General features: G+C 40.8%; 1 protein-coding gene across 1 annotated transcript in view; it reads left to right on the top strand.

The window, feature by feature from the left end:
• The window catches only part of gpr158b (G protein-coupled receptor 158b), a 155,732-nt gene that overhangs the window by 86,740 nt on the left and 53,731 nt on the right, over window positions 1-15,261 (top strand). The window contains exons 4-5 of the mRNA XM_061934998.1: window positions 4,127-4,338; window positions 14,682-14,750. Coding sequence (XP_061790982.1) covers window positions 4,127-4,338; window positions 14,682-14,750 — 281 coding nt within the window. The remainder of the gene's footprint in view (window positions 1-4,126; window positions 4,339-14,681; window positions 14,751-15,261) is intronic.

Below are 15,261 nucleotides of genomic sequence, written 5' to 3'. Positions count from 1 at the left end.
AGGGGAGACCGGATGCAATGGACGTTGAGTGGGTCTAGTATAATATTGTGAAAGTCCAGTCCATAGTGGATCTAACATAATAGTGAGAGTCCAGTCCATAGTGGATCTAGCATAATAGTGAGAGTCCAGTCCATAGTGGATCTAACATAATAGTGAGATTCCAGTCCATAGTGGATCTAACATAATAGTGAGAGTCCAGTCCATAGTGGATCTAACATAATAGTGAGAGTCCCATTGATAACAAGTGCAAAAGTTGTGCGGATTGCTGTATTTAGGGGTGCTCGTTACGTCAATCGCGAGCTATAAAGTGTGTCAGTCGATCGCCAGCCAGGCATTAAAAAAATAGACCTAAAAATTAGCGATCATCTATCATCACCAAGACGTCACTTTCGTCACTTCATTGACATTCGTGACACCAGAGGGTCTTGTGAGATTATTAAGAAAAAACGACCGACAGGAAGGCGAGAAACACTTTTTATTTCAACAGACTCTCGCACCGTACCTATTGTCAAAATTCTAAAGACCGACTGCACACTTCCTACAGTCACTAGAGATGTCCGATAATTACTTTTTTGCCAATATCCGATATTCCGATATTGTCCAACTCTTAATTACCGATTCCGATATCAACCGATACCGATATATACAGTCGTGAAATTGACACATTATTATGCCTAATTTTGTTGTGATGCCCCGCTGGATGCATTAAACAATGTAACAAGGTTTTCCAAAATAAATCAACTCAAGTTATGGAAAATAATGCCAACACGGCACTGCAATATTTATCATTGAAGTCACAAAGTGCATAATTTTTTTTTAACATGCCTCAAAACAGCAGCTTGGAATTTGGGACATGCTCTCCCTGAAAGAGCATGAGGAGGTTGAGGTGGGCAGGGTTGAGGTGTGTGTGTGTGTGTGGGGGGGGGGGGGGGGGTGTATATTGTAGCGTCCCGGAAGAGTTAGTGCTGCAAGGGGTTCTGGGTATTTGTTCTGTTATGTTTATGTTATGTTACGGTGCGGATGTTCTCCCGAAATGTGTTTGTCTTTCTTGTTTGGAAACAAAATGAAACAAAAATTGTGCTGTTTGGCCACAATACCCAGCAATATGTTTGGAGGAGAAAAGGTGAGGCCTATAATCCCAGGAACACCAATTCCTACCGTCAAGCATGGTGGTGGTAGTATTATGCTCCGGGCCTGTTTTGCTGCCAATGGAACTGGTGCTTTACAGAGAGTAAATGGGACAATGAAAAAGGAGGATTACCTCCAAATTCTTCAGGACAACCTAAAATCATCAGCCCGGAGGTTGGGTCTTGGGCGCAGTTGGGTGTTCCAACAGGACAATGACCCCAAACACACGTCAAAAGTGGTAAAGGAATGGCTAAATCAGGCTAGAATGAAGGTTTTAGAATGGCCTTCCCAAAGCCCTGGGAAGGACAATGCTGAAGAAACAAGTCCATGTCAGAAAACCAACAAATTTAGCTGAACTGCACCAATTTTGTCAAGAGTGGTCAAAAATTCAAGCAGAAGCTTGTGGATGGCTACCAAAAGCTCCTTTTTGCAGTGAAACTTGCCAAGGGACATGTAAGCAAATATTAACATTGCTGTATGTATACTTTTGACTAAGTCACATTTTCAGTAGACCCATAATAAATTCATAAAAGAAGCAAACTTCATGAATGTTTTTTTGTGACCAACAAGTATGTGCTCCAATCACTCTATCACAAAAAATAAGAGTTGTAGAAATGATTGGAAACTCAAAGACAGCCATGACATTATGTTTACAAGTTTATGTCAACTTTTGACCACGACTATGTATATAAATATATATATATATAGTCGAGGTTACTGTGGTCTATCCATCATAAAATGCTCAATACTGAAGTAGAGCAGAATATACGTTAGGTTAAGAAAAAACACAGAGGGTATTTCATCCTTACAAGCCTGTTTTGCAGGTTTCTCTGCTCTTCTGAAAATCCCCTGAAGAGCAGAGAAACCTGCAAAACAGGCTTGTCGGGATGAAATAGCGTCTGTGTTTTTTTCCTGACCTAACGTGTATATATATATATATATATATATATATATATATATATATATATATATATATATATACAAACTCCGTTTCCATATGAGTTGGGAAATTGTGTTAGATGTGTAAATAAAAACGGAATACAATGATTTGCAAATCCTTTTCAACCCATATTCAATTGAATGCACTACAAAGACAACATATTTGATGTTCAAACTCATAAACTTTATTTTTTTTTTGCAAATAATAATTAACTTAGAATTTCATGGCTGCAACACGTGCCAAAGTAGTTGGGAAAGGGCATGTTCACCACTGTGTTACATGGCCTTTCCTTTTAACAACACTCAGTAAACGTTTGGGAACTGAGGAGACACATTTTTTAAGCTTCTCAGGTGGAATTATTTCCCATTCTTGCTTGATGTACAGCTTAAGTTGTTCAACAGTCCGGGGGTCTCCGTTGTGCTATTTTAGGCTTCATAATGCGCCACACATTTTCAATGGGAGACAGGTCTTGACTACAGGCAGGCCAGTCTAGTACCCACACTATTTTACTATGAAGCCACGTCGATGTAACACGTGGCTTGGCATTGTCTTGCTGAAATAAGCAGGGGCGTCCATGGTAACGTTGCTTGGATGGCAACATATGTTGCTCCAAAACCTGTATGTACTTTTCAGCATTAATGGCGCCTTCACAGATGTGTAAGTTACCCATGTCTTGGGCACTAATACACCCCCATACCATCACAGATGCTGGCTTTTCAACTTTGCGCCTATAACAATCCGGATGGTTCTTTTCCTCTTTGGTCCGGAGGACACGACGTCCACAGTTTCCAAAAACAATTTGAAATGTGGACTCGTCAGACCACAGAACACTTTCCCACTTTGTATCAGTCCATCTTAGATGAGCTCAGACCCAGCGAAGCTGACGGCATTTCTGGGTGTTGTTGATAAACGGTTTTCGCCTTGCATAGGAGAGTTTTAACTTGCACTTACAGATGTAGCGACCAACTGTAGTTACTGACAGTGGGTTTCTGAAGTGTTCCTGAGCCCATGTGGTGATATCCTTTACACACTGATGTCGCTTGTTGATGCAGTACAGCCTGAGGGATCGAAGGTCACGGGCTTAGCTGCTTACGTGCAGTGATTTCTCCAGATTCTCTGAACCCTTTGATGATATTACGGACCGTAGATGGTGAAATCCCTAAATTCCTTGCAATAGCTGGTTGAGAAAGGTTTTTCTTAAACTGTTCAACAATTTGCTCACGCATTTGTTGACAAAGTGGTGACCCTCGCCCCATCCTTGTTTGTGAATGACTGAGCATTTCACGGAATCTACTTTTATACCCAATCATGGCACCCACCTGTTCCCAATTTGCCTGTTCACCCGTGGGATGTTCCAAATAAGTGTTTGATGAGCATTCCTCAACTTTATCAGTATTTATTGCCACCTTTCCCAACTTCTTTGGCACGTGTTGCTGGCATCAAATTCTAAAGTTAATGATTATTTGCACAAAAAAAAATGTTTATCAGTCTGAACATAAAATATGTTGTCTTTGTAGCATATTCAACTGAATATGAAAATGATTTGGAAATCATTGTATTCCGTTTATATTTACATCTAACACAATTTCCCAACTCATATGGAAACGGGGTTTGTATATATATAGGGGCCGTGGTTTTGGTACCCCTGCATTAGAACTACAATAATCTCAGACAAATAGACTTCTATATCACCCACTGAAGACTTTTAGAAAGGCAATCTGGGAGAACAGACTTGTCACGTCGGTGTACGACAACACTCACACATGAGTGATAAAGAATTCAGTGTCACCATCCTTCTTTCAGCTTTCTCTTCATTATTCCCTCATCTCCCTAATTAGAGCGTTTGTGTTTTAATCATCGCTGCAATATTTTGATGTATTGGACTGTTGAGTTGTTGCTTGTTCAAACTAATTGATTCAAATGACTCCGCTTAGCGGTTGAAAGTGACAAACTCTTTAAACGTGTCAATCGAATTAGGTTCTAATGAGTGTGGGGGATTCTTTAAAAGGCTCTTGTTGCAAATATTCAGAGGTGTAACTAAACCCCTCCTGTTGTCAGGTAAGCAGCAGGACCCTCAGAGAGACGACGCGGCTGATGTTTCCACCAAGTGCCTTCCTTGCCACGAGGGCTGTCCCTACTGCAGAGACAACACGCCCTGCCTCGCCCAGGAGGACAGCGGGCTGCGGCTCGCTGTGGCCTCTTTCCAGGGTTTGTGCATGGTTCTGGACCTGGCCACTATGGTGGCAGTCTACCACCTCAGAAGAAATAAGGTAAGGCGATAAAGCCCCTTGCTCAGGAGTAGGGGGTAGGGGGTGACAAGCATCATTGTCCCATTATTATTATTATAAAGTAGGAAGGGGATTCATATGGCCTCATTCGTCGCGATTTACCTGACACATGAAACGTGACTGTGGAGGGAGATGTTGTCAGCGCTGCCTGCAGGAGCAAAGGTCACCGCCTCTGTCCATGGTGATGAGGACAGAGCACCATCAGACGGGGGCATGGCAGTGCTGACGGCGAGACACAGCTGTAAGCGGGCGGGAGCAGGAAGAGAGAGTGGATATGGACGTGGCTGGAGAGAGAACTTTGTTAAAGCAATTGATCATTAAAGGGGAACATTATCACAATTTCAGAAGGGTTAAAACCATTAAAAATCAGTTCCCAGTGGCTTATTTTATTTTTCGAAGTTTTTTTTCAAAATTTCACTCATCACGCAATATCCCTAAAAAAAGCTTCAAAGTGCCTGATTTTAACCATCGTTATATACACCCGTCCATTTTCCTGTGACGTCACATAGTGATGCCAATACAAACAAACATGGCGGATAGAACAGCAAATTATAGCGACATTAGCTCGGATTCAGACTCGGATTTCAGCGGCTTAAGCGATTCAACAGATTACGCATGTATTGAAATGGATGGTTGTAGTGTGGAGGCAGGTAGCGAAAACGAAATTGAAGAAGAAACTGAAGCTATTGAGCCATATCGGTTTGAACCGTATGCAAGCGAAACCGACGAAAACGACACGGGAGAAAGCGAGGACGAATTCGGCGATCGCCTTCTAACCAACGATTGGTATGTGTTTGTTTGGCATTAAAGGAAACTAACAACTATGAACTAGGTTTACAGCATATGAAATACATTTGGCAACAACATGCACTTTGAGAGTGCAGACAGCCCATTTCAGGCGCGCTAAGAACATATATTTTTCCACGATTTCCGCACTCAAGTTAACCATACCTAAATAGACACAAAATACTGCATTACACAAGACTACCTGAATGTACTCGAATGATTGAAAAAAAAAAATGTTTTTAAGCTAAATTATTGGTAAACACAGTTTATGTATAATAATTGACGTAAAACCGCAAGTAATGAATAAAGTTTTCATCAATTAATATTTTCTGTAGACATACCCTCATTCGCTCTCTTTTCCTGAAAGCTGATCTGTCCAGTTTTGGAGTTGATGTCAGCAGGCCAGGGAAGCTAGGGTCGATATTCTTCTCTTGATCATCTTCGGTGGCATAAGGGACGGTGTGAGCCAAGACATCCAGGGGGTTTAGCTCGCTCGTCTGCGGGAACAAACTGCCGCCATTGCTTGCCGTGCTACCGAGGTCCTTTGTCCCTGAATTGCTCACACACTCCGGCAGATTCAATGGGGGTCTGGCGGCAGATTTCTTTGACTTTATCGTTGGAAATGCATCTGCTTTGAGTGTCGCAGGATATCCACACATTCTTGCCATCTCTGTCGGAGCATAGCTTTCGTCGGTAAAGTGTGCGGAACAAACGACTGACCATTTCGTCGGCTTTCTCCACACCCTCGTATTTTGAACAAATTTCGTCCAATTTCTTGCCACTTTCGCATCTTTGGGCCACTGGTGCAACTTGAATCCGTCCCTGTTCGTGTTGTTACACCCTCCGACAACACACCGACGAAAGTGAAAAAATGGCGGATTGCTTCCCGTTGTGACGTCACGTCGCTCCGAGAGCGAATATTAGAAAGGCGTTTAATTCGCCAAAATTCACCCATTTAGAGTTCGGAAATTGGTTAAAAAAATATATGGTCTTTTTTCTGCAACATCAAGGTATATATTGACGCTTACATAGGTCTGTTGATAATGTTCCCCTTTAAAAACTTTGTTAAAACTGCACGCTTGGTTCTTGTGCCGTGTCAACAGTGGGACCGCTAGGAAGCGACTTCCACAGTGACCAATTGAGGGGTTGCACTATCTACTTTAGCCGCCAGACGGCTAAAGTGTTGAAAATCTTAACATGTGTTTGTGGCTATTACAACTTTGACCATAACGTCAGTTGCTATGTAGAGAGACGCTTTCCATCATTTTCTGCAGACTGCATTGCAAAATGATTCTTCCTCTCACACGAGATCTACCCAGGAATGGGGCCAAATTAATCCCTCCCCTACTGTATATTATTTGTATAATTGGCCGAGACGTATATGCATGTAATAGTAATATACCCAGCAGGCACAAGACATTGATACAACGTTGACATGTCCTTTAAAACTGACTTTGAAACAACGTTGCGAAGTAAATTGAGACAACGTTGATGTCCAACGTTGGATCCAGGTTGTTGGTCGGGAAATGACCAAATTTCAATGGTCAAATCAAAGTCACAACTTGACATTGAATAAACGTTGTCAAAAAGCATGTTGTTTCAACGTTGTATTTGCGTTGTAGAACATTGGTTGGGAAATGACCAAATTTCAATGGTCAACTCAATGTCAGAACCTGATATTGATTAAACGTTGTCAAAAAGCATGTTGTAGAATATTGGTTGAGAAATGACCAAATTTCAATGGTCAAATCAAAGTCACAACCTGACATTGAATAAACGTTGTCAAAAAGCATGTTGTTTCAACGTTGTATTTGCGTTGTAGAACATTGGTTGGGAAATGACCAAATTTCAATGGTCAAATCAATGTCAGAAAATTGATTAAATGTCATCAAAGGGCATGTTGTATTTGTGTTGTAGGATATTGGTTGAGAAATGACTAAATTTCAACGGTCAAATCAATGTCAGAACCCGACTTTGATTAAACGTCAAAAAGCATGTTGTTTCAACGTTGTATTTGTGTTGTAGAATATTGATTTGGAAACGACCAAATTTCAACAGTCAAATCAATGTCAGAACCTGATATTGATTAAACGTTGTCAAAAAGCATGTTGTATTTGTGTTGTAGTATATTGGTTGAGAAATGACCAAGTTTCAAAGGTCAAATCGATGTCAGAATCCAACATTAATTAAACATCATCAAAAAGCATGTTGTTTCAACGTTGTATTTGTGTTGTAAAACATTGGTTGGGAAACAACCAAATTTCAATGGTCAAGTCAATGTCAGAACGTTGATTTAAATGTCGTCAAAAAGCATGTTGTATTTGTGTTGTAGAATATTGGTTGGGAAACGACCAAATTTCAATGGTCAAATCAACATCAGAACCCGTCATTGATTAAACTTCGTCAAAAAGCATGTTGTTTCAACGTTGTATTTGTGTTGTAGAATATTGGTTGAGAAATGACAACATTTCAATGGTCAAAACAATGTCAGAACCTAATATTGATTAAACGTTGTCAAAACGCATGTTGTATTTGTGTTGTAGAATATTGGTTGGGAAATTACCAAATTTCAATGGTCAAATCAATATCAGAACCCGACATTGATTAAACGTTGTATTTGTGTTGTAGAATATCGGTTGGGAAACGACCAAATTTCAATGGTCAAATCAATGTCAGAATCCAACATTGATTAAACGTCGACAAAAAGCATGTGGTATTTGTGTGGTCGAATATTGGTTGGGAAATGACCAAGTTTCAATGGTCAAATCGATGTCAGAATCCAACATTGATTAAACATCGTCAAAAAGCATGTTGTTTCAACGCTGTATTTAAATTGTAAAATATTGGTTGAGAAATTACCAAATTTCAATGGTCAAATCAAAGTCACAACCCGACATTGAATAAACGTTGTCAAAAAGCATGTTGTTTCAACGTTGTATTTGCGTTGTAGAACATTGGTTGGGAAATGACCAAATTTCAATGGTGAAATCAACGTCAGAACCCGACATTGATTAAATGTCGTCAAAAAGCATGTTGTTTCAACATCGTATTTGTGTTGTAGAAGATTGGTTGGGAAATGACCAAATTGCAATGGTCAAATCAATGTCAGAACGTTGATTAAATGTCATCAAAGGGCATGTTGTATTTGTGTTGTAGGATATTGGTTGAGAAATGACTAAATTTCAATGGTCAAATCAAAGTCACAACCTGACATTGAATAAACGTTGTCAAAAAGCATGTTGTTTCAACGTTGTATTTGCGTTGTAGAACATTGGTTGGAAAATGACCAAATTTCAATGGTCAAATCCACATCAGAACCCGACATTGAATAAACGTTGTCAAAAAGCATGTTCTTTCAACGTTGTATTTGTGTTGTAGAATATTGGTTGGGAAATGACTAAATTTCAACGGTCAAATCGATGTCAGAACCTGATATTGATTAAACGTTGTCAAAAAGCATGTTGTATTTGTGTTGTAGAATATTGGTTGAAAAATGACAACATTTCAATGGTCAAATCAATGTCAGAACCTAATATTGATTAAACGTTGTCAAAAAGCATGTTGTATTTGTGTTGTAGAATATTGGTTGGGAAATGACCAAATTTCAATCAATCAATCAATCTTTATTTATATAGCCCTAAATCACAAGTGTCTCAAAGGGCTGCACAAGCCACAACGACATCCTCGGTACAAAGCCCACATAAGGGCAAGGAAAAACTCACCCCAGTGGGACGTCGATGTGAATGACTATGAGAAACCTTGGAGAGGACCGCATATGTGGGTAACCCCCCCCCCCCTCTAGGGGAGACCGAAAGCACTGGATGTCGAGTGGGTCTGACATAATATTGTGAGAGTCCAGTCCATAGTGGATCCAACATAATAGTAAGAGACCAGTCCATAGTGGGGCCAGCAGGACACCATCCCGAGCAGAGACGGGTCAGCAGCGCAGAGATGTTCCCAGCCGATGCACAGGCGAGCGGTCCACCCCGGGTCCCGACCCCGGACAGCCAGCACTTCATCCATGGCCACCGGACCTGTGCCCCCCCCCCCCTCCCCCCCTCAAGGAAAAGGGGAGCAGAGGAGAAAATAAAATAAACGGCAGATCAACTGGTCTAACAGGGGGCTATTTAAAGGCTAGAGTATACAAATGAGTTTTAAGATGGGACTTAAATGCTTCTACTGAGGTAGCATCTCTAATTGTTACCGGGAGGGCATTCCATAGTACTGGAGCCCGAATAGAAAACGCTCTATAGCCCGCAGACTTTTTTTGGGCTCTGGGAATCACTAATAAGCCGGAGTTCTTTGAACACAAATTTCTTGCCGGGACATATGGTACAATGCAATCGACAAGATAGGACGGAGCTAGACCGTGTAGTATTTTATACGTAAGTAGTAAAACCTTAAAGTCGCATCTTAAGTGCACAGGAAGCCAGTGCAGGTGAGCCAGTATAGGCGTAATATGATCAAACTTTCTTGTTCTTGTCAAAAGTCTAGCAGCCGCATTTTGTACCAATTGTAATCTTTTAATGCTAGACATAGGGAGGCCCGAAAATAATACGTTACAGTAGTCGAGACGAGACGTAACGAACGCATGAATAATGATCTCAGCGTCGCTAGTGGACAAAATGGAACGAATTTTAGCGATATTACGGAGATGAAAGAAGGCCGTTTTAGTAACACTCTTAATGTGTGACTCAAAGGAGAGAGTTGGGTCGAAAATAATACCCAGATTCTTTACTGATTCGCCTTGTGTAATTGTTTGGTTGTCAAATGTTAAGGTGGTATTATCAAATAAATGTCGGTGTTTAGCAGGACCGATAATCAGCATTTCCGTTTTCTTGGCGTTGAGTTGCAAGAAGTTAGCGGACATCCATTGTTTAATTTCATTAAGACACGCCTCCAGCTGACTACAATCCGGCGTGTTGGTCAGCTTTAGGGGCATGTAGAGTTGGGTGTCATCAGCATAACAATGAAAGCTAACACCGTATTTGCGTATGATGTCGCCTAGCGGCAGCATGTAAATACTAAAGAGTGCAGGGCCAAGAACCGAACCCTGAGGAACTCCGCACGTTACCTTAACATAGTCCGAGGTCACATTATTATGGGAGACGCATTGCATCCTGTCAGTAAGATAAGAGTTAAACCACGACAAAGCTAAGTCTGACATACCAATACGTGTTTTGATACGCTCTAATAAAATATTATGATCGACGGTATCGAAAGCAGCGCTAAGATCAAGAAGCAGCAACATAGATGACGCATCAGAATCCATCGTTAGCAGTAGATCATTAGTCATTTTTGCGAGGGCTGTCTCCGTAGAGTGATTTGCCCTGAAACCGGATTGAAAAGGTTCACAGAGATTGTTAGACACTAAGTGTTCATTTAGCTGCTGTGCGACAATTTTTTCGAGGATTTTCGAAATAAAGGGAAGGTGGGACACCGGTCGGTAGTTTACCATGAGGTCAGGATCAAGGTTAGGTCTTTTGAGCAGAGGATGAATAACCGCTTTCTTGAATGCTAGGGGAACAGTGCCAGAGGAAAGTGATAAGTTTATAATATTTAGCACTGATGGACCTAATAATACAAAAAGCTCCTTGATAAGTTTCCCAGGAAGTGGGTCAAGTAAACATGTTGTTTGTTTTATCCCACTTACACGCTGTAATAGTTCCTCTAATGTTATTTCATCAAAAAGAGAGAGACTATTTTCTATTGCAGTATCCGTCGTAGATACAGTTGTATCTGTGTTCATAGAACCCAGTTGTAGCTGGGATGCGTTGTCTTTAATCTCCTTTCTAATGAGTTCAATTTTCTTATTAAAGAAATTCGTAAAGTCATCTGCCGAGTGGGTGGAGCTATTGGGAGGAGTCCCTTGTTGGGTTAGCGATGCTACTGTACTAAACAAAAATTTAGGGTCGTTTTTGTTGAGGCGGATGAGATTTGAGTAATATTTAGCTTTAGCTAAGGTAAGCATGCGTTTATACGATATTAAACTATCACTCCATGCTTGATGGAAAACCTCAAGCTTGGTCGCGCGCCATTTGCGTTCCAACTTTCTACATGATAATTTATGAGCTCTGGTTTCTTCTGTAAACCATGGGGTGCGCCTTTTAGGGGCCCTTTTTTGTTTTAGCGGTGCTATACTATCAATGGTTTTGCGCAGGGCATTGTCAAAGTTGTTAGTGAGGTTATCAATAGAGCCGACATAATTTGGGAATGGTGCCATTACCGAAGGCAGTAGGTCAGCAAGAGTCATCGTTGTGGCAGCATTAATGTTGTGGCTGCTATAGCAGTTATTATTATTATTAGTTTGTTGACAATGAGTCAGAACTTCGAATTTTATAAGGTGATGATCGGACATTACTTTAGTATACGGGAGTACCATAACTTTGGAGGTGGTGACACCCCTGACCAGCACTAGATCTATCGTATTGCCGTTGCGATGCGTAGGTTCATTTATTATTTGTGTAAGACCACAGCTATCAATTATAGTCTGGAGCGCCACGCACTGAGGGTCCGATGGGGTATTCATATGGATATTAAAGTCCCCCATTATGATTATATTGTCTGCGTGCGTCACTAGATCAGCAACGAACTCTGAGAATTCATTAATAAAGTCCGAGTAGGGCCCTGGGGGGCGGTAGATAACAGCCATATCGAGAGGCAGCGGTGCGACAGACCTCATAGTAAGCACCTCAAACAATTTGTATTTATTATTTAGGTTAGGGGTAAGGTCAAAGTTTTCATTGTATATTAGTGCGACCCCCCCACCCCTTTTAAGGGGACGGGCAATATGCGCATTCGTATAGTTAGGAGGAGATGCCTCATTTAGCGCAAAAAATTCGTCTGGTTTGAGCCAGGTTTCGCTAAGACCAATGACGTTAAGATTGTTGTCTCTAATGACCTCATTAACTAATGACCTCATTAACTAATAACGTTTTGGGAGACAATGATCTTATGTTTAAAAAGCCCATATTATAAGTATTGGGCTGTTTTGACGAGTTTTTGTTTAAATTATCCGTAGTAGAAATATTAATAATGTTGCGTTTATTATACGTAGTGCACTTTAAATAGTTTCGACCATATCTAGGAATTGATACGACGGGAATTTTCAGATTGTTTGCTTGATGCTGCGATCGACTGAACGCATCATGATTTGCCACCTCAGTAGAATGCATATCTACCCCGGACACATTCACAACAGAAAACACATTATGTGAGTTGTGTGTTATTCTAAGAAAATTGCTATGCGTACAGGAATTATCCAGCCTGGTGCTGGCTAGTTCTAGCTTAACTGACTCCTCACCCGGACTAGCAGGCTCTGTAATTGCCTGTGACCGGGCTTGCTCTAGTGTAGTTAGTCAAATGTGACTTAAACAGTAGTCTATGTTCTTAGACAGGATGATGGCGCCTCCCTGGTTAGGGTGAAGGCCGTCCCTCATCAGCAAGCCTGGTTTGCCCCAGAAAGAGGGCCAATTATCAATAAACGTTAGTCCCTGTTGTCTACAGAAGCTAGCCAGCCACTTGTTAAGCGAGACTAATCTGCTATATCTCTCATCATTGCCTCTCGCAGGCAGGGGGCCAGAGACAATTACTCGATGCCTGGACATCTTTCTAGCGAGATCATAAGTCCTGGCTATGTTTCTCTTTGTAATCTCTGACTGTCTCATTCTAGTGTCATTGGAGCCAACGTGTACAACTATATTCGCATAACTAGTGGTGCGATTAGCCTGTCGTACGTGTTTACTAGGCCTGTTGCGAGTTAGCTCCCTAAGATTAGCCTCAATGTCAGGTGCTCTGGCCCCAGGGATGCACTTAATTGTGGCTGGTTTGCTAAGCTTTATGTTTCGGGTGATGGAGTCCCCTATGACTAAGGTCTGGTGCCCGGTAGACTGGGGTGTAGGACTAGCTAAAGAGCTAAATCTATTATGCGTCTCAACCGGTAATTTCAATGGTCAAATCAATGTCAGAACCCGACTTTGATTAAACGTTGTCAAAAAGCATGTTTTTTCAACGTTGTATTTCTGTTGTAGAATATTGGTTTGGAAACGACCAAATTTCAATGGTCAAATCTACGTCAGAACCCGACATTGATTAAACGTTGTCAAAAAGCATGTTGTTTCAACGTTGTATTTGTGTTGTAGAATATTGGTTGGGAAACGACCAAATTTCAATGGTCAAATCGATGTCAGAATCCAACATTGATTAAACGTCGACAAAAAGCATGTTGTATTTGTGTTGTAGAATATTGGTTGGGAAATTATCAAATTTCAATGGTCAAATCAATGTCAGAAACAGATATTGATTAAATGTTGTCAAAAAGCATGTTGTTTCAATTTTGTATTTGTGTAGTAGAATATTGGTTGAGAAATAACATTTCAATGGTCAAATCAATGTCAGAACCTAATATTGATTAAACGTTGTCAAAAAGCATGTTGTATTTGTGTTGTAGAATATTGGTTGGGAAATGACCAAATTTCAATGGTCAAATCAATGTCAGAACCCGACTTTGATTAAACGTCGTCAAAAAGCATGTTGTTTCAACGTTGTATTTGTGTTGTAGAATATTGGTTGGGAAATTACCAAATTTCAATGGTCAAATCTACGTCAGAATCCAACATTGATTAAACGTTGTCAAAAAGCGTGTTGTATATGTGTTGTAGAATATTTGTTGAGAAATGACTAAATTTCAATTGTCTAATCGACGTCAGAACCCGACATTGATGAAACGTCGTCAAAAAGCATGTTGTTTCAACGTTATGTTTGAATTGGTCAACATCAAGACCTAATTCAACAACTTCTCAACCTTGTTTTAATGTCTTGTGCTTGCTGGGAAATGTAGGAAAGAGAAAAAGTGAGTAAAAAAACCAGGAAAAGCCAAACAAATAAGGTTTAGAACTCTCAGGAACCGTCAGCGTTGCTTGTAGCGTCACCCCAGGATGCAGAGACGGCAGGCGGAATGGAGGTAAAAAGTATGTTTCATTAACAAAAGGTAACAAAACACAGAAAACAAAGCAAAGCATAGGAAGGTTATGCGACAGTGCAAACAGAATGCAATGCAACGACAGAGCTGGCATATAAAGAAACACTCTGATTGGTAACCAAAAACAGCAGTGTCCTGGTTGCCAATCAGGGACAGGTGTGGGAGACTATGGAAGCACACAGGAAATGTAAACTGAAAGGAAGAGTGCTGGAACGGAAACAACACCACAACATGAAATTAATAAACACCCGTCCAACACTGCCATGGCAAGTCATGACATGACGTGTTAAGAAGTGGAATTCTGACGGACACCACTACATTCAGTTGTAACGACAAACTACATTTACAAACAGTTCTATTATAATGTGTTAATGAGCGAGGGGGAGCGCCAAATTTATTCAACAAATGGGAAAACGAATGGGAAACAGCGGGAAAAGTGTTATACTATAGATATACCCCTAAATGAGTTATGAGATTACTGATATATGCAATATTGCAATATTATAGGATGTCTCGCAGCTAGACTGCATCTCAAAACACACCTGTCTTTCTTCTACAGAGCATCCGCACATCTGGATTCATTCTGCTGGAAGCAATGTTGTTTGGGGCTTTACTGCTGTACTTCCCTGTAAGTAGACACCTTTCCTACTGTCTCCGTCACTTTGCAGCTTGCACGCATTTCGCATTATGTTTTCTTTTATTGAATAGACTGCAAAGACAAGATATTTAACGTTCAAACTGGTAAACATTTTTGCAAATACTAGCTCATTTGGAATTTGATGCCTGCAACATGTTTCAAAAAAGCTGGCACAAGTGGCAAAAAAGACTGAGAATGTTGAGGAACGCTCATCAAACACTTATTTGGAACATCCCACAGGTGAACAGGTGGGTATAAAAACAGCTTCCATGAAATGCTGAGTCAAGGATAGGGCGAGGGTCACCACTTTGTCAACAAATGCGTGAGCAAATTGTCGAACAGTTTAAGAACAACATTTCTCAACGAGCTATTGCAAGGATTCAACCATCTACGGTCTGTAATATCATCAAAAGGTTCAGAGAATCTGGAGAAATCACTGCACGTAAGTGGCAATGCCGTGACCTTTGATCCCTTAGGCCAGGGGTCAGCAACCTTTACCACT

The sequence above is a fragment of the Nerophis lumbriciformis genome, linkage group LG03, assembly GCF_033978685.3.
Source record: "Nerophis lumbriciformis linkage group LG03, RoL_Nlum_v2.1, whole genome shotgun sequence".
NCBI lineage: Eukaryota > Metazoa > Chordata > Actinopteri > Syngnathiformes > Syngnathidae > Nerophis > Nerophis lumbriciformis.
This window is presented reverse-complemented; position numbering and strand designations above follow the sequence as displayed.